This window comes from Metopolophium dirhodum, chromosome 2, assembly GCF_019925205.1.
Source record: "Metopolophium dirhodum isolate CAU chromosome 2, ASM1992520v1, whole genome shotgun sequence".
NCBI classification, from domain to species: Eukaryota; Metazoa; Arthropoda; class Insecta; order Hemiptera; family Aphididae; genus Metopolophium; species Metopolophium dirhodum.
Window position 1 is genome coordinate 6551619 of NC_083561.1, and position 23610 is coordinate 6575228.

Below are 23610 nucleotides of genomic sequence, written 5' to 3' on the forward strand. Positions count from 1 at the left end.
AATCTAAAATGTAATATAAAAATATATAAAAAAATGTATTGTTATAATGAGTAGGTAAATAGCAATTTACTTATATGAAATTTATTTATTTAATTTCATTAAAAATATTTTGAAACTTGAAAATGTTATTATTCACTGTTTATTACCTACTTTACTTTATAGTGCTCCGATAATTTATACAAAATATAGTATTTTAATTAGATTTCTCCATAAAAACTTAAAATTGTTTATATTAGTAAACATTTTTTTGCACTGATTTGGGCTTTGTGAAATTGTAAAGGAAAAATAACTTAAAAACATGCATTTAATATTTAAATTGTACTAAGATATTGTTGCATATTTTTTAAATGAAATAACATCATAACTTGGATATAGTTTAAATTAAAATATTGATATAACGTGATTCAAATAATTGACTTTTCATTTTTTTCACTATAAATTAAATATTGGTTTTAATTTTTAATTGGTTAAATAGATAGAGATCTGTGGTGTTTCTTTTTTTAAACTTCAGATATCTGATTTGGTTGTGAAAAAATATTTTGTTATTAGTATAAAACCATTTCAAATATTAAAATTGATAGATGTAGATAGTATGTACCTTAAATTATATCAAACTTATATAAGTATTCTTTCATATAATACATTAATACCTATTATTATTTTTATTTTTATTTTTATTTTATTAAAATAAAAATACAATATTTCTATAAAATAATTTTGTTAATTGGTCGATATATTATTTGGCATACATTATTTGGTACATATTTGTAACAAATATAATTCACGTTTCATATCCATTGGATAGGTTTGGATTTTGATGTTACCTTTTTAAATTTGAATATTATTATTCATAGAATAATTAATTCACAATTTTGTAAGTTATGATATTATTATATTGTAAAAATTTATTTTGATATATATATGTGTATATAATAAAATTAAAAAAAAACATTAAAATTCTTCAAATATTAATTTTTAAAGCCATATGAAGAAGTTATAATCTAATGTCAATACTATAATTATATACATGATTCGCACTACTTTTACTATGAAGTCAGTAACGCGTGAAATTAGAAAACTTGAACCCTATGATTCTCTCGGTCACAGACTAATATATTTCCATTGGACATAACAGCGATGCCTTCAAGTCCTTTGAACTCTCCATCACCAGATCCCCAGCAACCAAAAGCCCTCAGGAACGTTGAGTCAGGATGAAAAATTTGTATGCGATTGTTACCGGAATCTGCTACCAATATGTATCCTTGGTCGTCCACAGCTACACCTCTGAAAAGTTACATTTCATTATTAACATTAGATCATAGTAAACTATTTACTGAACGGTATACTTCTGGGAAAAATATATTATACATAGTATCTACCTATAATTTTATACATTACATAATATTATATATTTTTTTATAATATAAATTATATGTGTAAGTTAGTTGGGTATTTTATAATTGTAATAATTTATTTTTTGATGTCAAAATTGTATTAATATGAGGTTAATAACTATCATGTCTAATAAAAATTGTAATTTGTGGTTGGGCAAGGACAAAAAGTTTTAGATAAGGGTGGTCCTTTACCTAGTGAATGCCACAGTTAAATGTATAGAGGTACCTAAGTACTGTGCTTTAATATTATTTAATATACCTATAAATAATTGTTTGATGTTAGTTAAATGTTTTTATAGACTATATTGTATAGGTAGTTATGATTTATGTTAATAATGTTTTAGGAAGTAGGTAATTTATGATTTAAAAATGTGTTTAACATCAAGAGTCCAGTAGTAACTATAGGTAGGTACCTACCTACTTAATGGTAATGTGATACCTATCTAGTATCTACAAATACATTCAGATTCAGTGTGTCAAACCCACTGAACTAAATACATTATTTAGTTCAGTAGTAAAACCTAGGTACATTGTGGTGTTGAAATTGCTTTACATTATTGAAAATACTACAATAGTAATAGAATTGTACAGTAACTTATTAGGTAACCTACCTACTATTGTAGTATTTTCTATTAGACAGGTGCCTATATGGATCTAGGGGAGTCTACATAGGTATAATAATTAAAAGGAAGAGAAATATTACGTACTTGGGGAATTTAAATTGACCATTTTCTGATCCTTCTGTGCCAAATGAACTGATCACTCTTCCGTTAACATCAAAAATCTGAATACGATGGTTGTTGCAGTCAGAAACGATTACTCTGTTTGTATTCGATACCGCAATGTAATGTGGATGTTCCAGTTGTCCGATTTTATTCCCGTTCGATCCAAATTTACCTACAAATGTTCCGTCTGACTGGAACACCTGTTGAATAAAAATATATTTTAGGTACCTACTATTATTCTACGTAGAATAATAATGATTTCTTTGTTACAAAACTGGACTAAATATAATAACTATTTACATTTTACTCTAGAAGAATAAATTTTAATTATAATAAATATTTTTGTTAATTATTACAATATTTATACCTACCTAATTGTTATTAAAGAAAAAAACAGAATTTTTTAACCAACATTACCTACACATATTATTATGTTTCATTTCAACTAATTAGTTGGGTAACTTCTTAATAAATAGTATTGAGTAAGTAAAAAAGTTACTTTTAAAATGTAACTTTATTAACTAAGTTTTTGATACTTAGGTATAGAATAAAAAAATGTAGTAAAAATATGCGTGTATATTATATTACCTTCCTACGGGCTATGTTACCGTTACATTTATTATAATATATAATGCGTTTAAAGTTACCTACTTTTTCTTTTTAGAAATTGTATATCTATTATTGTTTTTGATAATTATTCTAGATTTATGTACATTGACGATCTTGGTTTGAAATTATTGGTACCTATACCTAATATAATATAGGTGCTTAAAACAGTTTCTATAAGACGTGGGCTATTGTTGTGGATGTAATTTATTAAACTTGACGTAAATATAAAATAAATAATAACTAATTTTAATTCTATAATAATATAGTAGGTACCTATCTAACTAACTAGTAAGTATACAGTAAAAGGGAGAAAATTCAATCGAAAGATTTAAATTTATTATGAATGTGTATGCGGCCGCCTTTAGTAAAAATGTTTATTCAATAGAACCAGTCATCAGTTAGCATTTTCCAATAAAGTTATCTTAATTTTTTGTTTACCTGGATTCTGTGATTTTCTTTGTCACAAACGTATATGAACCCAAGGGCATCGGTAGTAATTCCCCAAGGATAATTGAAACGACCGTCACTAGAACCTTGACTTCCAAACGACCTTAGAAATCTTCCAGATGGGTCTAACACCTAAAAAAAAAAATCAATTAGAAAAGTAATGATAACTTCGATTTAAATCATTAAAATTACTTGTATTCTATGGTTGTACCGATCCGCAATGATATATTGGCCAATACGATTGACGGCTACTCCGGCCAAACAGTCGAATTCGCCTTCACTATTTCCATAGGACCCAAAGTCTTTTAATATTTTCCCGCTGTTATCAAATACCTATATATACATAAAATGTCCGTGTAAATTCAGTTTTTATTTTATATAATATCAAATAATTGGTATATAATATTCGTACTTGGATTCTGTGGTTCGATGAATCGGCTACAACAATTAGATTGTCTGGACCAACGGCGACGCCTCTGGGCCATGTAAAATATCCGGGCTCGCTCCCCCTACCACCGATCTTAAACAACAACTGTCGCTTTTGTAGGTACTGAACTCTAGGGGTAGAACCTACGCCCTGCATACCTAAAATACACACGATAATTTTGATATTTAATTGTTTTAGACGGTCCATATTATGATAATATATTGTTTTCTATAAAATATCTACTCCGACTATTATCGGTAACAATAATATTATATACGTATCAATATGACTATGACACACCTGCTTCGATAATTGTATGGGAGGTGGGGGAGCTTTGCATGTTTTTTTGGTCGTCATCTGAACTGTCAACGTGAGTGGAATTGGAACGTAGTGGTAATCCTAGCGAAAGTCGCCGAGAAGACGAGCTTGACGCTGAACTGGCAGCCGCGGCGTTATCTTTGGCTGCATTTTCTTTACCGCGATTTCCATATTTGTTTTTCAGATACCTAGCCCATGAGCTTAAAGCCGCACCGTCTTTTTCTCCTGTTCCTGCTAGCATAGTAAAAACGTTTTGTCGTAAAAAATAAAAAGTATCCGTTTTCTCTACGTAAAATATTGTATGTGAATGTGTTATTGATTTCTGTAGGGATCATATGGTTCATAATTCTCTATATATTATATATAGCTCTCTAGGTAGGTAACGTTCTACTAAAATGTCCACGGGTGTGGACTAACGTTCTAGTTGAGGCGTGAGTTATGTTTGTATTCTAAATCATTGTGTGTATATTAGGGCTGTTACACCATATCTAGGTACATTATAATATTATTATATTTATAGTAGGACTACGTTGCGATTAGCATGATTGTCAGTTATCTGCACGCATGTTTTATATGTGTATTTTTGTTGTTCGGTCAGTAATACCTGAAGCATTTGTTACAGGCCTATCGGGTGAGGTTTCCCGAGATTTTAAAGCATGGCTGGATCGACTTCTGGACAAATCCGAACCATAATGATTTTTAGAATATGGCGAGTATGCAGATGTGTTAGTGTCATCCGGAAGGTCTTCTTCTAGGTTAGCGCTGGTTCTACTCCGTGATAACCCGCCCTTGTCTGATGTGTATTTGTTGTCACTGTTGTAACTCGGTTTGCTAGGATTTTCTTCTTGGATACTTTTAGTTTTTAGAAATCTGCTAGTGAACCGCGGGGCAGGTTCGGTTCGAGAATTGTTCAGGTACTTACTACCACTCGCTGACGTATCGGCTTCTCTGGGGCTCTGATACGACGGTGATTTGTAGCCACTGGTTCCGTATCTGAATATAAAATTAAACCAATACAATTTTATCATAAACTCGTAACTCGTTAACAACTTTGTTTACTTACCGTGATCTAGTATAAGATTCATCTTGGCTAGCTCTCCTTGAGCTACTGTTACTGCCGCTACCATTATCTCTAGCTTGAGCACTTCTAGCCAACAATGGACCAATATCCGTTTTTTCCATAGCTTTTGGCACAGGGGTTTTTGGTTTAGCATCCTCGGAATCTTCGTCTGTATCAGTTTCAGATGATTCGGACGAAGTTTCCGTTTCTTCTTCTTCTTCTTCTTCATCTTCGATTTCTTCTTTTTTTGAAGTACTTTCACTGCTACCTAGCATTTGGTATGCATAGAAAAAAATTAATATATTTTAAAAATTAACAAACCATTCTAATAGGTCTTCTTTAAAATCGCTGGTCACAGTTTATTTGATTGGTACGTTTTTTAAAATTAAAATTAAAAATATTTTTTATTAAGAAAGTACCTACAATAGTTTAAATAAAGATAATATATTTATATTTTCTATATAATATAATGTGTTAGGAATAATATAGTTACTTAAGTACCTATTCTAAAAGTGAACTCCGACATAATTTAATAAGATTCACCTAACTTAGGTATGTCATTTTCTTATAATGTATTTAATATTGTGTTATTTTAAATCAAATGTTTTAGGTAGGTAGGTAGGTAGGTAGGTAGGTAACTAGGTGCCTATATTCTTTTTGAACATACTAAATGAACGGCTTGGAAATTATACATCTAAAATGTAATGATATTTGCGCCACAATAATATGACCTACAAAATATTAAAATATGTGCTTTAACTTGCCCTAAACCCGAGAAAATAAAATAATTTTAAAAATTTTTTATTAGTTATTTGTATTAAAAATCGTAAAGTAGTTTAAATAGGTATATTAATTATTATATAATGAATTAATAAAATTAAGTAAAATGTACTTGAATCTAGACATCGGTTTAATATAATGATAAGTGGGTATTTTTTCTTGTCTACTCAAATAAATTTTATTTCAGTTTTTTTTATTGAAATTACGAGATTTATGAATAACAAAAAATAAATCAAATTTAATGCATATGACTGTATCTATACTGTATTAAGTATCTATATCAATAACAAAATTAAAAAAACAGTACCAAAAATTGTGAAAATAGCACTAAGAATCTAAATTGCTTAAAATATACAAAAATGTGCAATGTAACATTTTATAAATGGAATCTTTAATGCTAAATACATTTCAAGTTTAGCTTACTATTTTAGTTTTATCTGTATTCTATAGTAATTGGCTATAAAATCTAAAGCTGGTAATATGTGGTTATATTGACAATAAATTAAAGATTATCTAAGTTATGTTACCTATCTTTATTTTTGAACTTGATATTTAATGTTAAAATTATAATAGTTCAATTGATTTTGGTGAGAACCAATTAAACTTTTTTTAAATTTAAAAATGTAAAAATTCATTTTCAGATAGTCATAGTTTAAAATGGATCAAAAAGTGAGCACTTAGAGTAAGGGATATAAATAGTATTCTAATCCATGTAATTAATTTGAATTTGTACACCGATGCAATTAGTATTCAGTGGGACATAGTTTTAGATTCATCTGTTCAAAATTAAAACACAATAAATTAAAATTAAAAATATTATTTTAAAACAAAGTATCAAACATATATTTACATTATAAATCTAACTATCATAATTAAGTAAATTTAATAATAAAAAAAAGCTGGTTATGGAATACTTTAAGCTACACACAATATTATATCTACATTTATAGACATACATTAATAACAATATAATAATTATTCGAATAGGTAGTTCATAAGGTATATAATTTTGAACATTGTTGTAGTGTAAATTTAGATAAATTTATTCTAAATTGATTAATGTTATACTATTATGAGTTAAGAATTAATAATAAAGCAATTTTTAAATGATACATTAATACTTGTTGCATTATATATACACTATGTATGAGATTTCCATAAGTAAATAAATACACAAATAATCGTAATTGTAAAATATTTAAATGCATTACCCGTAACATTGTAACTTCGAGAGTTTGTTGGTGTTGCTGAATCTCTTTTTGAAGAAACTGAAGAAAATCTAGCTCGTGGAGTTGTACTTCCAGAGCTCGAACTAACTGGCGATTGTTTTACTTCTTCAGATGGGTACGTACTTCCGGCGTTTCTTCGTACCGGCGTCCCGGGAGTTTCTGAGGAGCACGTACTTTCAATACTGTCTGATCTAGTCGATTTGAGTCTGGCACTTCCTAAGACCAATAAAAATACTTGCTGAATTAGACGATTTAAAGCGAATTGCAATTATTTTTAAATTTATTTTACCTTTTGATCCTAAGTTATCGGATGCAGTGGAAGATCGTCTCGAATCTGCCGTTGTAGCCGAGGTGGATGGAGGAAATGTAGTTTTGGCGGGTGTAGGTTTTCTCGGCTCAACTACTTCAACTGAATCTTCTTCAGACTCACTTTCAGATGATTCTTGGGTATCCGTCTATAAAGTATATTAAAATATTTTTAAGAAACATTGTTAGATAAATGTTATTTTGTATTTTTTTTTTTATCTTACCGGTATTGGTTCAGGTACTACAGATGTCTTTCGAGTGCTTTCTGCTGGTGTATTAGATGTTGATCTATTGGAATCTCTCGAGTCATCCCTCTTAATTGAACCAACTCTATCTCTTCGTTCTGTATCAGACGATGTAGACGCAGTTTTGTTCTGTCGTTTTATTCTTGCTATTTCATCGTCTTCGCTTAGTTGTCTCTGTGGTGTTGGTTGTGGAGTAATTTTTTTTGGCTGCTGAACTGCAGGTTGTGGTTGGGGCTTAGGTGCGTCTTCAGCTTTTTTATCTTTGTTCTCGCTTTCTAACAGCCTTTTCATAACTCTAGGAGAATCATATAATCTAGTGATACCACTTAAGGGACCTTTAGCTACGTCCTCGGTGTCTAAAACACGTTCTCGTTCACGGTGCACAGTATTATTTGTTTCGGAGAAACGCACTGATCTTGAATCCGTATCAGAGTCTGTATTTTCATTCAAGCCATGTCTTCCTAGTCTAGACCTAATCCTAGATCTGGCTGAACTTCTATTTTCGTTATCGTGCGTCGTGTCTGCATCGTAATCATTTCTATCTCCACGTGTATACCTACTTGGATATCTTTCGCCGAATTTCCTCCCACCTAATGGTGAGACTCTTCCACCAATTTCACCACCTGTTTCGTATGCATTTCTCTCATCCTGCCGGTATTGTGAAGCAAGTCTATGATCACTTTTAGATCGCATAAGGCCTGGACTTGGAGCCTGAAGAGAATTTGAACTGGCATTAAATGCTTGGTGTGGTGCATGAATAGTAAGCTCACCATAACTGGCAACATGCATAACCAATTGATTTGGGTCGTGAGCCATTAAAAATTTCGCTCTTCTGCTGTAATCGCCTATTTCTGTTTCAAAATTTCTAATAAATTCTACAGTTTTCAAAAATATTTCTTTGGCATCCATAAGTTCACTGTCTTCCCATTCTACATCATCCGATTGCATATGTTTATCCGCTAAATCACAATTACTTTGTATATTTGATATTTCAATATCTAAATTTTCTTTAAGATTGCATAAATTTTTTAATTCAGTTGTTAAGTATCGATCGATTTCTCCTCTAAGATGGTCAGTACGATCTTTTAAGGCTTTAGCCAATCTGCGATAAATTTCATCTACTTCTTCAGTTACCGAAGTGCAATTTTGTTGCAATGTCAACATATTCTTTTCTACACCAGCAAGCATATCAGATAACCTATGTAACGCCCGCCTAACCTGTAAATTATTATGTTTGAAACCCAGAAATTTATATTATAAACACTAATAATTTAAATTAAATTTTTACCTGGTTATTAATTCGGGCTATTTCTCTTCTTAAAATATCCATATGAGCACCTTTGCAGTCCGAACATACATCTTTTTCGCAATGAACGCATGGTGTCACGTATGCTTTTTCTGAACACACACCACACCGTTTCATTATTTGTCCACTTGTTGGATCTGGTAACTCTCCAGTAATTTCTATATGTAGTTCTAAGAAACGCTGTAAAGTTACATTTGTTGGATAGCCTTGAACACCGTTGTATGGTATTCGATGTTCTGCTCGACATTCCGGACATTTTACCTGTAATAAAATATTAAATTATTGTTAATATTAAACATATTTGATATTGATACAATTAATGTATCATAAAAATAATTATAATAAAATAATATATCTAGTTACTTGTCTCCGGACATAGTCCACCAAACCATCCATACATGGTTCCATACAAAACGAATGCTGGCATGGTAGTAATTTTGGATTTCTGTACCTATCCAAACATATTGCGCATGTCAGCAGTTGCTCGAATTGTTCCATTTTGTCTTATCCTTTGAGTTGAGTTTTTTTAACTTTTGCACTGCAACAATACAAAATTGAACGTGAATTAAGCATTTTTAATTTATATAATACAACCAAAACTGCTTGTTTAAACAAAATATTAAATACCACTATACCAGATATAAGTATAATGTTAATACATATAGGCTCATATATATAATATTTTTGTTTTGATTTTTGCCGCTTCAATGCATGTAACAACAACAATAATAAAACGCAGAGTATCTACTATTGTATTTACAAAAATAGTTTTTAATAAATATATTTTATAATCATACGGAGTTTAATCGCCATTTCTTCAATAAAATAATATACTTTAGACTATACAATACCATAATGATTTTTCCGTATGCGGAATGGCCACAAATTACCTTGTAATACTCCAATTTCCAGTGTGCAATATTATGATAAAAAGCTTCCGATACAGTTGTTGGTCATCGTATTTTTAGCGTAGCACACGGTACGGTAGCAAATCAGTGACTGAGACTAAGAACATAAAATATTCTGTAGATACGGTTACGAAGTCTCTATAAATAGACATGTTTGCCGAGTGAATCCGATCCTAGCGTTCACCTTGTCGCATCCCGTCGTTAATCAGCATAAGTTCGTTTACGTGGGCGTTTATTTCAAGACGGAAAAAGCATTAAATGTCTTGCGCAACTTATATTTTTTTAAATTCGGATGAACTTGAAGTCTATTTGGAAATTCTATATCTAATATCTATCACAGAGTACTTGGTCATGTTGACTATTGACGACGACGCGCTAGCTGCAGTGTGAACGCTGCCGATTGCAGTATTTTTGGCATCCATGTGCCGTGTGGGTTATATATATATATATTATTTTCTTAACTTACTCGTATTCGAAAAATTTAAATAATACTGTTGTGTCATTTGAAACTACCAAGGTTTTATGCATGAAAATGAAATAATTTCGTATCCACTGTATCAAATGTATTAGTTTGTAATGCAATAATAATGATAAAGATGAATTATTGATGGTGATGAAAAAAACCATATTTCAAATGGACCAAAAAATATAATAAAAAGGCAGTACAAAGATTTGAAATTAAAAAAAAGAACCGTTTTTGCTCGAAGAATGCATTAGTAATATTTAATAATTTGTTTAGTTGATGAGTCTGTGGGAACTGTTGCAGCTGTCTGTTTGCTTCCAACCCTAGGGGTTTTATTATTGACAACGTCACACCCTGTGTTGCTTTTGTCCTGTTTCGAGTATCATTCTACTTTTTTTCTAGACGTAATCTTTTAAATTACTATTTACTACCAATAGCGAAAAAGATATGCCACTAATACATACTTAAAACGAACGTACATTTTGATGTGTAGTGTGTAAACGTGATAACCTCTGAGTCGCTTTAAACATGATACATTACATTATAAGGTATCATAGGTACCTATACGAGTCTGTAGTTGTATTTTATTTACTATGCTTATCTGGTCACTTAAAATATGTGACTAATTATTTTGCTGTTTAAAGAAAATCTACTAAATAATTTAAAAAAAAAAAATAATATTAAATTTTATTTCAAGGAATAAAAATAAGAAAACCAATTTAAAATATCGATTTTAAATAGCACTCTTTAAAACGTTGAAATTCATCGAGTGTACTATTTTTATTCTTAACATAGTATAAGAAAATACTGATTTAAAAAACATTGCACTTTATGGGCGATTTAAAAAGTTTCAAATAAAGTTTAACTTATATGTATATTATGTTCTGAATAAAACTGTTAAATAGATGGACAAAATTATACTAAAATATTTGGAATTCCGAGTACCGATTTTTATTTGCTCAGTAATCTCCTGAAAACAAACAATACTAATATTATGGAGTTTCGAGTTTTATTTTCTTTTTAACATGCGACGATTATATTATTCAAAGTTTTGTTAACACATCACTAATGTAGAATTCACGAAAAAGATATTTATTCATTTCATGAATTTTAATATTAAAGTGTTGTTGAACTGTATACGTAGTAAGGCCAAGAACATTCTTACGGTTACTTACTTTGACAAAAAAAACACATTATTCTTGGAAGCAATATTAAAATAAAAATAAAGATCAATGCTCTACAACATATATATTATATTGTTACTGTGCGCATAAAGTATAAAAAGTCAGATGCGTATATATAGTTCATTAGCTTTAATACAATACACATGCGGTATTCATATTTCACGTGTATCGATACTTACGACATATGGCTACACATAATAATAATATATTAAAATATGTTTATTGTATATAGACATAATATTATTATTATAGTACTTGATAATAAAAAATTGGCATTAATAATATGAATTCGTTTTTTTACATAATTATGATTTACATGACGTTTCGTGTATGATAATTATTATAATAATACCTATTTTTACGTTTCGTTGTCGTGCATTTCTCTTTTCGCTAACGAATAAATCCGATTATTGAGTAAATACTAAGTATAATATATTATGTACACGAACCACTACATACATACATTTATTTTTATCTCGTAAATAAAATGACATTTTAACGATACCGTTCGATAAGACGGCGAAAATGTGCTCTTGGGAAAACAAGTGAATCGCAAACACGTGTACGACCGTCGACCTTTTTAGCGAATCTAAACTTTTTCTTGGGTATCCACATTATTCTCTAATTCTAAGCATGTGTCGTACTTCGGTTTTCCGTAAAGTATACACCGAATATCTTCTGCACCTGTGTTCGTTTCTCACATAAGATACACTGTTTGGATTTGGTGTAAAATACGAAACGTTCCAGTCACGTGGAATTCAAATCGCGTCTTCAAATTCAGCGTATACAATACACATAGAGGTACCTACCTATAGTAGTATAGCATTTTTCGTTTTTGCAGTCGCGACGTTTACAAATCATTCGCAGAGAAGTATACTTATCCACACCTTTATCATACATTCATAATTCATAAAATATACACAACATCCAGTGTGACGTGCATCTTACATTATTATATGCTATACCTAATATAACGGATGCGATAGGTAATAATAGTATTTTAATCGCGTAACGGAAAATAGGTATTTCTTAACTGTAAAAATAACATTTGTGTGTGAATGATATTATAATGTAGTTTTGAGTTAACGCAGGTACCTACGTCATTCGATCGAATATTTATAGAAAAAAAAATAAGTACTTAGACCAACTGTAAAAGTGACTCAATGAAAACAGTTTAAGATTTAGAATTATAATATGGGAAAAATAATCCATATCGATGAAAGTTTTGTTTTTTACTTTTCTGTCATGTTGTAATAACAAATATATTCTTATTGTCTATGATTGATAAGTAACATACAATGACCAGCTATTCGATTTAAAGTCATGCGATGAATTAGTGTGAATAGACCTACCTACTATATTTTATACCTATAGGTACACAGTGGCGTTGTGGACTCGACAATTTTCAAAGCATTGTCTTATATTTCACCCTCCCTGCAGCACCAAAAACCCAATAAAAGCTCATAAATAAATTATCACCTATTGGCCAATACCCTGCACCCACCCCTTGAAAAACTCAGAGGCCTCTGGATTATCCCCTTCGCCACTCTACTGCCTATGCATAGAAGTTTTTACATAGGTACCTACCTACCCATTATATTATTGCATTTTCCATGTTTATTGTCTCAAGGGGATGGCAAACGGACCGTTTTTAAGGAGTTAAAAATAGGAAAATTTCAAACAGTAAGCATGTGGGTCTTGTAAATGTGTGAGTACCTAAGTGATCATTAGTGTGTGCGCATGTATGTAAATAAAATAGTGGAGAGCTCCCTCACGTACACGTACAAGTCACCGTCACCTGCGTTGCGCGCGTGAACGGTTATCAGTTTATGCTCATTGTATGTACTTCTTGTCAATCCCACCGATGGACCTGATAACGCGATAAGACTTCGGAAAACTGATTGGAATATTCGTTAATATGTCTACTGCAGATCAATCAGGCCACATTTTGAGATACTTAATTTAATAATTTTCAAACAACAAACATTTAAAATTTCGTAAATTTTAAATATTCAAACAAAATGTATAAGAGTTTAGGAGCAACATTTTAAAAAAGTGGCCTGATCGATCTCAAGTAGACATATTATCGCATTCAAATCGGTTTCCATAAGTCTTGTCACGTTATCAGGTCCATCGATATGATTGACAAAAGATTGGTACATTTTGGTTGAATTAATAAATTGTCCGTTTGCAATCCCCTTAATACATAATACATTAAAAACATTTTTATTTCTTGTTACAATTGGCTAGCGAATAAAACTTGAACGAGTAATTGTAAAATGCGTATTAAAATTATACATATAAAAAAAAAAACGGAAACTCATACATCACTCTTATAAACGGTTTTATTATCATATACAAAATGTCCCATTTCCCGTTTCAAGTGGATTCAAATTATTTTGTCATTTCTATAGTTCAAAATGGCATTTAAATAATATTTGAGCCGTCATATTCCCAATGGGTCAGTACAGTAGGGGTTCCATTCCGGATACTCCACAAGAGATGGATTTTAGTGGGGCGTTGTATGAGTGGTCAAAATAAATGGGTCACGAGAGTACGCGCTGGTACAACCACGATGACAGCCAAAGAAAATTGGCGTCACAACCGGTACCGGCGTGGTATTCCCAGTGCAATCAATCTCGGGCCTTCGACAAATTGGGAGACATGTTCTGACAGTCACGTGCTACATTACCAGGGTTCAGGGGAAAATAAAAAAAAGAAGCAATTAATAATGAGAAGGGAAATATTATTATTCTTTTATAAAGAATAACAAACACACAACGACATAATGATTTAAAAAATAAAGTTAATTTTTGAGGTAAAAGAAAACCTTTAATAATTATTCGAAAATTCAACATTTCCCCATCAATTATTTTTGCAGTTTATGGTTTTTTTTTCATAAAGAATTCATTGTTTTAAATTTATTGGTAAGTAAATACTAATTAAATATTAATAAATATTTACCTCTTAACACTACTGCTAGAATTTTCTCTAACGAAATCTACTTATATTCCGCCGTTGACTAATTTTAACTAAATAAATGCATTGTAATAATAATTTGAATGTGGTTTTTAAGTTTTAGATGTTTTTTGATAATTTAATATCAAATAATGTTGGTTTTGTAAATACGTACGAATGTTTGCAACGAATTAAGTAAAGCATCTTAATATACTTATATAATTAGGTTAACGTTTTGCTCGCCAGAGTTAAGTGAATACTAACTTATAATTCCAGTCTTTTAGTATTTACTCATTTGAGAATATTTTTGCCACACTCGGTAGTCGGTACTCGGTACCCCTCTCAAACGCAAACATAAGCTAGTAAGTACCTACTCTAAAAAAGATTTATTGTTGATTAATGTACATAAATTTATTGTTTTGTCCGATACCGTTCAGACTACGCCTGTAGGGGCCATGGCCGCAGATCATTTCAATTTGATTATATACACTATACATTACATAAATAAATATCGTATAATGTTCATGAAGCGAACATACACAAATCGTATCAATTATCTTGTCAACCGGGGGCGGGCTCGTTTAGCATTGGAACTAATTATACGACCTAAACGATAATATAGTGTCTTAAATAAGACATAGTTAATTTTCAGTTCAATGTTTTACTTCACTAATCAGTGCTCATTTCAACAAATATAATTATTAACGTTTTAAAACGTAATTGTTTACACTGAGGGATTCAAACCCTCGAAATTCTATGCTACATCAAGTTTATTTACGCAATTGAACCGTTCGAATAGGACGCATTCACTTCGAGTAGGTATATATTCTTCTGAAAATTTGCAATTCACGTTTACTATAATATTTGCACAACAATAATAATTTTGTGATTCGTTCATCGTTAACAAGACGTGTCTTGTATGACATAATATATTATTATCATAATAGTGTATCATAATGTACAACCATAGGTAGGTACCTATAATAATGGACAATCGTTGCATTCGAATAAGATTTGTAAGACGAAATACACTCAGCAAATATATAGCCTATATAGGTGTATATTTAGATAAAAATGTTACTGCGTAGTATTATTAATAAAATTTAGTACCTACCAGTTATTAAGATACCTATAGCTATTGTTAAAAGAGGTTAAGTAGATGAAACTTAGTTATTAAAACTGTGGGTAACCAGCTGAGTTTTAATTTTATCATTACAACAATTAAATAAACTAAACTAAATTTTGATGTTATTATGTCATTATATCTTTTAAAAAAGGACTAAGAAGCTCGATCATAGTTGATATTTAAATATTTAATAAAACTAACAAGTATTAATCCCTAGTAGTACCTATCTAGTATTAAATAAAGTCATACCTACCTAAATTGTTATTAGAACAGATTAAAGTGTTTTAGAAAAATAGACATTATAGAAATGAAAAAGAAATTATGAATGGTTACTATTTATTTATTATTTATACTATTAGGTTAGGCTGTGATGTTGGGCTCATTTATAGTTAAAATAATTTAGTAAGCAAGTTTATTTACTTTTTTAGGTATAGTTACTGCGATTCGATTTAGTTTTTATATGAAAGTTTTATTCCGTGAGAAATTTATAGAAGATACAGAGTATAGTTCGACTCTTCGAGGAATAATAAAGTTGTGTTCACTAAATCAATTATTAAATTAAACGATTAGCTCAAATATTTAATGTTTAAAAAAAATTGATTTTGTTATTTTATATAATCGAAAACAATCGAAAACAAAGATAAAGGTAGATCTTGTATTACCATACATTTTAAGACAATAAAATGTAGTGTATAAATGTATAATATAACAATATAAATATCATTACTCATAAGGATAAAAATTACCAGCGCTTTAATAAATTTTTATTTTTATGTAGGTATAACCAAAATGTAATACATATTAATATATTAATATTATTATGATTTGTTATTTTGAACGATTTGTTAAATCCAATGACTAATTAATTACTTATTCGGTGCTCGATGGAATTATTGAAATATTATGAACTTTGCACGGAGTAGCATTTTTGACCATATTTCAATTGATTAAACGTCTAGTTGAACGAACGTATATGAATGTGAGAATCCATAAAAAACATTAAAATAATAAATTTAATTCATTTTTAAAAATAAAAAAAAATAAAACCGTTTTGGGCTTTCGAATGAACTCATTTTTTTTTTTTGTTCCTCGTGTCAAGTTAACGACATCCTTTTGTATTCGCTTACAAAGGTTCGGAGAAATGCCTTTTCCCAGGTTACATGCAAAAATTCACAGAAAATCTCTTCGCCACACCGCCCGCTCAAACTTGAATTGTTCACCCACCCCTTTCGCATACATAATAATATGCGCTGGTCGGTGTTTTATAATTAGACGCCTAGGGAAGTTTTAGATAGCAGCCGAGGCTCGAGACCTGGATCGGAGCCAGTGTTTATTGTGCGAATTTGGCTTGGACACAAACCGCCTTTGTGTGTACACCGCGCCCGCGACCCTTTAAATATTGTACTGAAAATTGTCTCCATCGCGCCGTATCATTCTTTCTATTTCTTTCTTTTTGGTTTTCGCTATGTCACACTCTCTATAGGTGTGTACAAGTTTCCCTTGATTGTGTCTCTCTTTGTCACATAGTACAAGATACACAGATCCCCGTCCGACCCATCGTCACGCTATAAATACATATTATATAACATATTATTATTGTACGGACGTATCATATATTTTATTTCGAGTTTTCTTTTGTTGTGGAACAAACACAACAGTAAGTTCATTGACGCACACCAACGAGAACTATTCCTGTAAAATAATTGGGTTTTGCGTGTGTGTGTTTTTTTAAATCCATGGTATTTATATAATTATGACTCTTATGTGAGTTAATAAAATTCATCATACCTTGAAATTATGTCATAATTTATTTTTGTATAATAGTATAACAATTAACAGCTGGAAAATAATATGCGGATTTAAAGTTTAAATAATATGTATATTAAATAAGGACATATTATTTTCAATAAGATAACGATGAAAATCAAATATCATGTGACTTTATAGTATCTATACGTAGGTTAAGAAATCGTATTATTAAAACTGCTTACATTGATGATGATTGAAGTATTATCATATTTACCATCCAACCAATATGCAAATACGGCGGTAACTGTATTAATTTACAACCAATATAATCTATAATATTGTATATTTTACTATAGGTATTCTAGTACCTAATCAAAATAAATAAAAATCCCTATTTGATTTTTAAATGTTCAGAATTAGTACCAAGTGTCCAAGTGCCGTGTACAACGGAACCATATATAATATATTAATATTAATGCGTACAAAATGTACCTATAGTCTACACTTTCTCCAAACCCAAATTACGTATATATTACTGCCGATAAGTCTTGTGTAATCGTCAATGTAAAACAATTTAATCTCGTCCCGTCGTCAACAATAATAATCTCGCTGGCCTCCATTGTGCTACTACGGGATACCGTCTATTTTCTTCCTTTTTTCGTCCTTCGATATCGGTCCCTTTCTGCTGGTTTCCAATATGTATGCAGATGAACCACCACCGTTGGACCGTGTTTTAATTATGATTGTTTTTATATTGGTTTTAAATCAGTTTAATAGGAACTCCAGCCCCCCTCGCCCTCTAAACTTTTTGTGTTCTTCTTCATCGCCGCAGCTACACTGCAGTCATAGCCCATAGGATTACCTAACCGGCAAGACACTGTTTTCTTATTAAAAACTCAGTTCAATTAGGCTGAACTTAATGTAAGAGACATCCTTTCCATCTCTTCGCCGTCAGTATGGGTGTTTTCCTCTTTTGCGTTGGATGCGTTTAATGGTGTGTAAAATGTGTAATGGTTTATCCTGTGACCGTGAAGGAATAAGACAGTGTAGAAGGCGATAGTGTTCGTCTAGGATTCCCGAGGACCGATAATGAAAAACAGCCACCCGGTGAAACCCACAAGACAACCTTGCGTTTAAAAATCATGAGGAGTGGAGGAAAACAAAACAACGCTTCCAACATCCAGAATTTTGGTCGCGTACACTAAAAGCACTAACGGTAGGTACCTAACCTACCTTATGTACCTACCGCAACTGCAAAATGCTGATTAATTTTCATTACATGTCCAACTTTTTTTTTAATTTCCAAAAGGCTTTTCGGTAGTTTAATTCGGTGGTCTAATTCGATGGTAGAAAACATTAATGCTATAAACGAAAAAATATAAACATTATAATATTGGTATTAATTTAGTACGCGAGCTTTGTACAATTTGATATTACCTATCACATAATTTTTTTTATACATTAATAGTTTATTAGTTTATTATACTTTATTATTTTATAGAATTTGTCGATAAATTTAAAATAAACATTTACATTTAAATTTACATGAAACATAATTACATAAAATCATGAAAATATGTGAGTACCTAATAATAGTGTGTGAACAAAGTTTTTTTCTTTATCATGGTTTTAAATAATATGAATTGAAAAATAGCAAAAGTGCGTATTTAAATTGAAATACCTATACAAACAAGACTTTTTCATCTAAAGCATCAAGGAAATTTGTAAAGTTTAATAATGGTTTAAATTATTAAAAAGGATATTGCTCTAGAGTATAGGTACCTATATAAGAGTTTAATGTAGTTTGTTTTTCAATTACATTGCAATATTTAAATGTAAAAGTGTAAAACATTATTTAAATTATACTGGTTTTTCACAACAAAAAAGTTTTTGTTGAGTTGGATTAAATAAATTGTTTTTAAATTTTCTTTTCAAAGGATAAATATTAAATTTAACTGTGTATACGTATTTATTGACTTATTGTAATGTTACTTACTTGAATTTTTATAAAATAATCAATACCTACAGACTATAATATTATTATCAATATACAAGTTTTTGTAAAAGATAATATTTTCCTTAGTAAAATAGTTTAAAAATGCGTTCTATAACAACTTAAATCATAAATATAAATATAAAATATAAAATGTTTATATATACCTGTAGGGCGTAGGCTATACTAACATTTTTATTCTAATAATTTATAATAGGTAATTTATGAGTAATAATCTATTGTTGTTGATGAAAAAAATTATTATTTTCATTTTTATGGACAAATTTTTTTTATTATTTAATATTACATTTTTATTTAAAATTAGGAAGAATACTTTCTAAATTGCTTATACAATGTATAGGTATAGTTAGTATGTAGGTATGTACCTACCTACTTCAAATATTAGAAACAATTTTAAAGTTTTTAATCGCTAACAATAAAAACCCTTATTCTTGGACTCCGATAAGGATTTTAGAACACCTTTATTATTTATCAATGAATGATTGTGGGTCAGATAGATTTAATTAAATTATAGAACACTGTAATTCCATCCAAACGATCACAATATTTTGATCGATGCGTTTGCAAAACACTTATGAGTTATGCGCGTTTAATAATGAAGTCTATAATGATCATTCACGAAACAATGAAACGTGTATTGTGATTTTAGATACAAAAACACTTTATTATTTGCACTCAATTTTCTAAGGCTGGCCGTGATAACTGAACCATTTAAGTGCCAAAAAGATTTAGTCACGCCTTTTTTAACATGGAATTTTGGCAAATGTTAATGCGCATAAAACCACTAACTCTTTAACTGACTATATTATAATACTCAGTAAATTAAATTAAAAACTGTTCATCAATTTAATGTGTGTACATGAATATAAATTACAGTACTCTTGGTGTCCAATGTACCATACTTTAAATTTACATTAAAAGCCTTTTCAAGTGACTTTATTATAATTTATTCTTACATAAAAATAAACACACAGGTGATGCTCTTTTTTTAATGAAAATACCTAATGGTGATTATATCTCGAAAAGAAGAATCTGTCATAAATCATAACAGAATAGTTATTATTTAACACATTTATTTATTACATAAGACTATGACGTAACGTCTACTCATATATACAGTTAAATCCAATATTAGATTATGTAAAGCTTGATTTAATTTAACCGGATGGATAAAATGATTATTGTCAATATTTGACGTTGAATAGAATGTAATTAGCGAGATATTAATTATATTTTCTGATGAATATTAGGTACATCACGTTTCCTATTGTATAGTTCGTTCTCGGCAAGTGCTATACGAAAGTTAAAAAATAAAAAGTATACGATTTCATTCTGTTTGCCAAATAAATAAATATAAATTAAAAATAGTACCACCAAAAAATAATACCGGATATATACATACATAAATTTCATTTTTTTTTTTTTACGTGTAACTGTGAACTTTAATCATTTTTTTTAGTGTATTTATATAATATTATGTTCGTCTTACGGAACGGGCGATGATAATATAACGACCCACTCGTTAAGACGCGTTATACGCACCGTTTCTCGGAGCGAATAAAACACGATAATATGTTATTTTTCCGTACGTTTGTTCTTTACATAGCATATAATAATAATAATAATAATATATTGTACGTAATAATATGCGGAGCGTATAGGTACCGTTTCTAAACGTCTGCTGCGGCTGCTACGCGGTTGGTGTGTATAGTTTATTCTATATACATTATAGCGTGTTGGACGATCCACGATGGCTTTTATAACAACAATAATATATATATATTATAATAACGATACGTGTCATATATTATACCTATACAGTGCGATGTATTATAGTCTCAGTGAAAAATCGGGATAGCCCGAAACGTTAATAATACCGTCACGACAATTATATACCTATGATGCACGTCTCGTGCACGAGGTACCCGAGACATACTTATGCGAGACGACTTACCTAGGTGATTTTCGGGTCCATGGCTGCTGCTCAGACGGCGGCCAGGTCGGTCGACGACGGGCCGAATGGAACGCGAACACTGAACGCCATCATGCCGGGGGACCGCGATTTTTGGCCAACCCGAACGGCGGCCCGGGCTATTTGTATCCCGACATCATTGGCAGATATCCACCTTGGTGCACGCGTGTACAAGAGAAAGACAAACGATAATAATGTTATAGCGCAGATACGGCAGTTGCAAATAGTGAATAATATATACACGCAGGTGATGCGCGAGACGACAATAATATTATTATAATATATTATTATTATATCATATCAACGACGGTTATTATTGCAGACCATAATGATGTTATTATCGGCCGTCGTCGTCGTAGTATTGCGTTCCGGTTCGGCCCGGCGGCGTATCGCACTCGTATATTATGATGCAGGCATATTATAGGTACATATTATTTATTTCGTATCATGTTCAGCTCGATTTGGGTAGGTATTAAAAAAATAGCCAAAGTGCGCAGCGCACGCGTGTATAATATACTCCCCGATTAGTTCTACATGATGGGGGGGGGGGGAGGGGGGTCCGTTTTCTCGTCAAGCGTACGGTGTACACCTACTCTACCGTTGCAGAAAAATGAAAACGGAAAACACGACGGCCCACCCTGTATAATATATTATGGCGTTGTGGTAATATTGTTATGATATTACGTGTTATATATTATATTATAAACGCAAATAAATTGAATGCGTACACAATTTTTTTTAATCATACGCCATTGCGAAAAGAACAATACGCTCGTCCCGAAATATAATACAATATAATACACACGAACACGTGTAGCATAATATTATACCTAATAATAATATTCGTCTCGTGGTGCCTACACGCGACGGTTGCGCGTAGGTCATAACCTCCAGGTTATGACCTACGCCGAAATATTTTTAATTCGCTTAATATATCATTAGAAATATTGTGTAATTAATTAATAATGCGTATAGCAAGTATGGAGAGCAACTCTGAGCAAGTAAAAAGGTTTTTTGAGTAAATTTTACACAGTAGCGCAACCAGAAATATCCCTTGTGGGGTCAAAAATTATATTACAACAAATATAAACATTAATAATATAAGTTAATAATAAATGTATTTTTTATTTGTGTTATCTTATTAATAATAAAATGTAATATATGAAATATGAAATAATTAAAATATAAAGTACAAAATACTTAAATACGAATAGTACAGAAATACACAATTTTACGCCAACCGACAACCACCAATTACAGTTTACGACCATAATGTTTAATTAAGATAAAAAAAACAAAATTGTTGTTTGATGATACGGTAGTTGGTAGGTTAAATAATATTATATTTCGATAAGCAATTATCATACACGTTAAAAAGTAAACACGTTTAGGTTAAAATATGTCCATGACCACGGTTAAAATGGATGGCAGCACTATTTTGATTTTTGATTCTCGGGTTATTATAATTTTTCGGATGACTGCTTACCTCTCGGTCTATGGATATCACGGACTAAGATAAGAGAAAATTACAATATGTGATAACTGATAACGGTTTGTTAACAAAATTATTTAGTTAGTAAAGTTAACAAAATTTATTATATAATATACCTTTTATTATATTTCAAAATGAATTAAAAAATGTTCCATTTTAGAAATACTCAAGGGGGAGGGGGTCTGGACCCGGGGACCTTTGGTTGCGCCACTGAATTTTTACCAAAGATTTTAGATTTCGAGCGAAGCGTGAACTGCGCAGTATCATGACCGTTTTATAATGATTTGTTCTTTTGTACACGGATATACACTTTTAGGGTAGAAATAGTTCTCAACTAATATAAGCTCATATAGATTAAAACCATGACTAGATAATACTTTGAACTTTGATTATGTCGTTTATAGATTTCTTCGCAGTTTCTCGTGTAAATGACTTACGATGAACTAAATATTTGAAGAAACCCCAATTAATATTTTACAGTGGTCATCTATAACTTATAAATATTTTTGAAACGTGATGCTTTATCATTGCTTTCAAATTTAACATCTTTATCCTAGGCCGTCAAGCAAGGCGATTACCTATAATAGCCCGGTCATATTGTTTTCTTTTAGGCGTTAAGAAAGCCAAAAAAGTGTCATACACTTTATATCTCCATAAATTGGAAAGTATAAGCGCAAACTGTAGTTTAAAGGAATTAAATATTATTTAAAATTGACCAATATATGTTTTTAAAAAAATTTAAAACCTACACATAATAATACGATGTACCTCATCGTATTTACCTAATGGTGCATTTTCGGGCGAAACGGCTGACTACAAAATCGTTTCCCGGATGCGATATTATTCGGGTTATGCTGTCTCGTTCAATTTTAAGACGATACTAATACAACATTATCTC

General features: G+C 30.7%; 1 protein-coding gene across 4 annotated transcripts; it reads right to left on the minus strand.

Annotated features, from left to right (window-relative positions):
• Positions 1-870: 870 nt before the first annotated feature.
• On the minus strand, positions 871-21358 carry LOC132938072 (RING finger protein nhl-1). Of its 4 annotated transcripts, none has more exons than XM_061004741.1 (14): positions 21203-21358; positions 9210-9384; positions 8829-9107; positions 7520-8758; positions 7279-7444; positions 6972-7205; positions 4984-5248; positions 4843-4913; positions 3903-4154; positions 3588-3760; positions 3368-3508; positions 3167-3307; positions 2102-2319; positions 871-1284 (listed from the first exon to the last, which is right to left on the minus strand). In XM_061004741.1, exons 2-14 carry the CDS (start codon positions 9342-9344, stop codon positions 1071-1073), a joined length of 3528 nt encoding a protein of 1175 aa, XP_060860724.1. In that variant the 5' UTR covers positions 9345-9384; positions 21203-21358; the 3' UTR covers positions 871-1070. The 4 variants fall into 4 exon arrangements, with proteins under 4 accessions (XP_060860724.1, XP_060860723.1, XP_060860721.1 ...); XM_061004740.1 differs by having other exon boundaries at positions 3903-4151; positions 4525-4913; XM_061004738.1 differs by having other exon boundaries at positions 4525-4913.
• Between the last annotated feature and the right edge of the window lie 2252 nt (positions 21359-23610).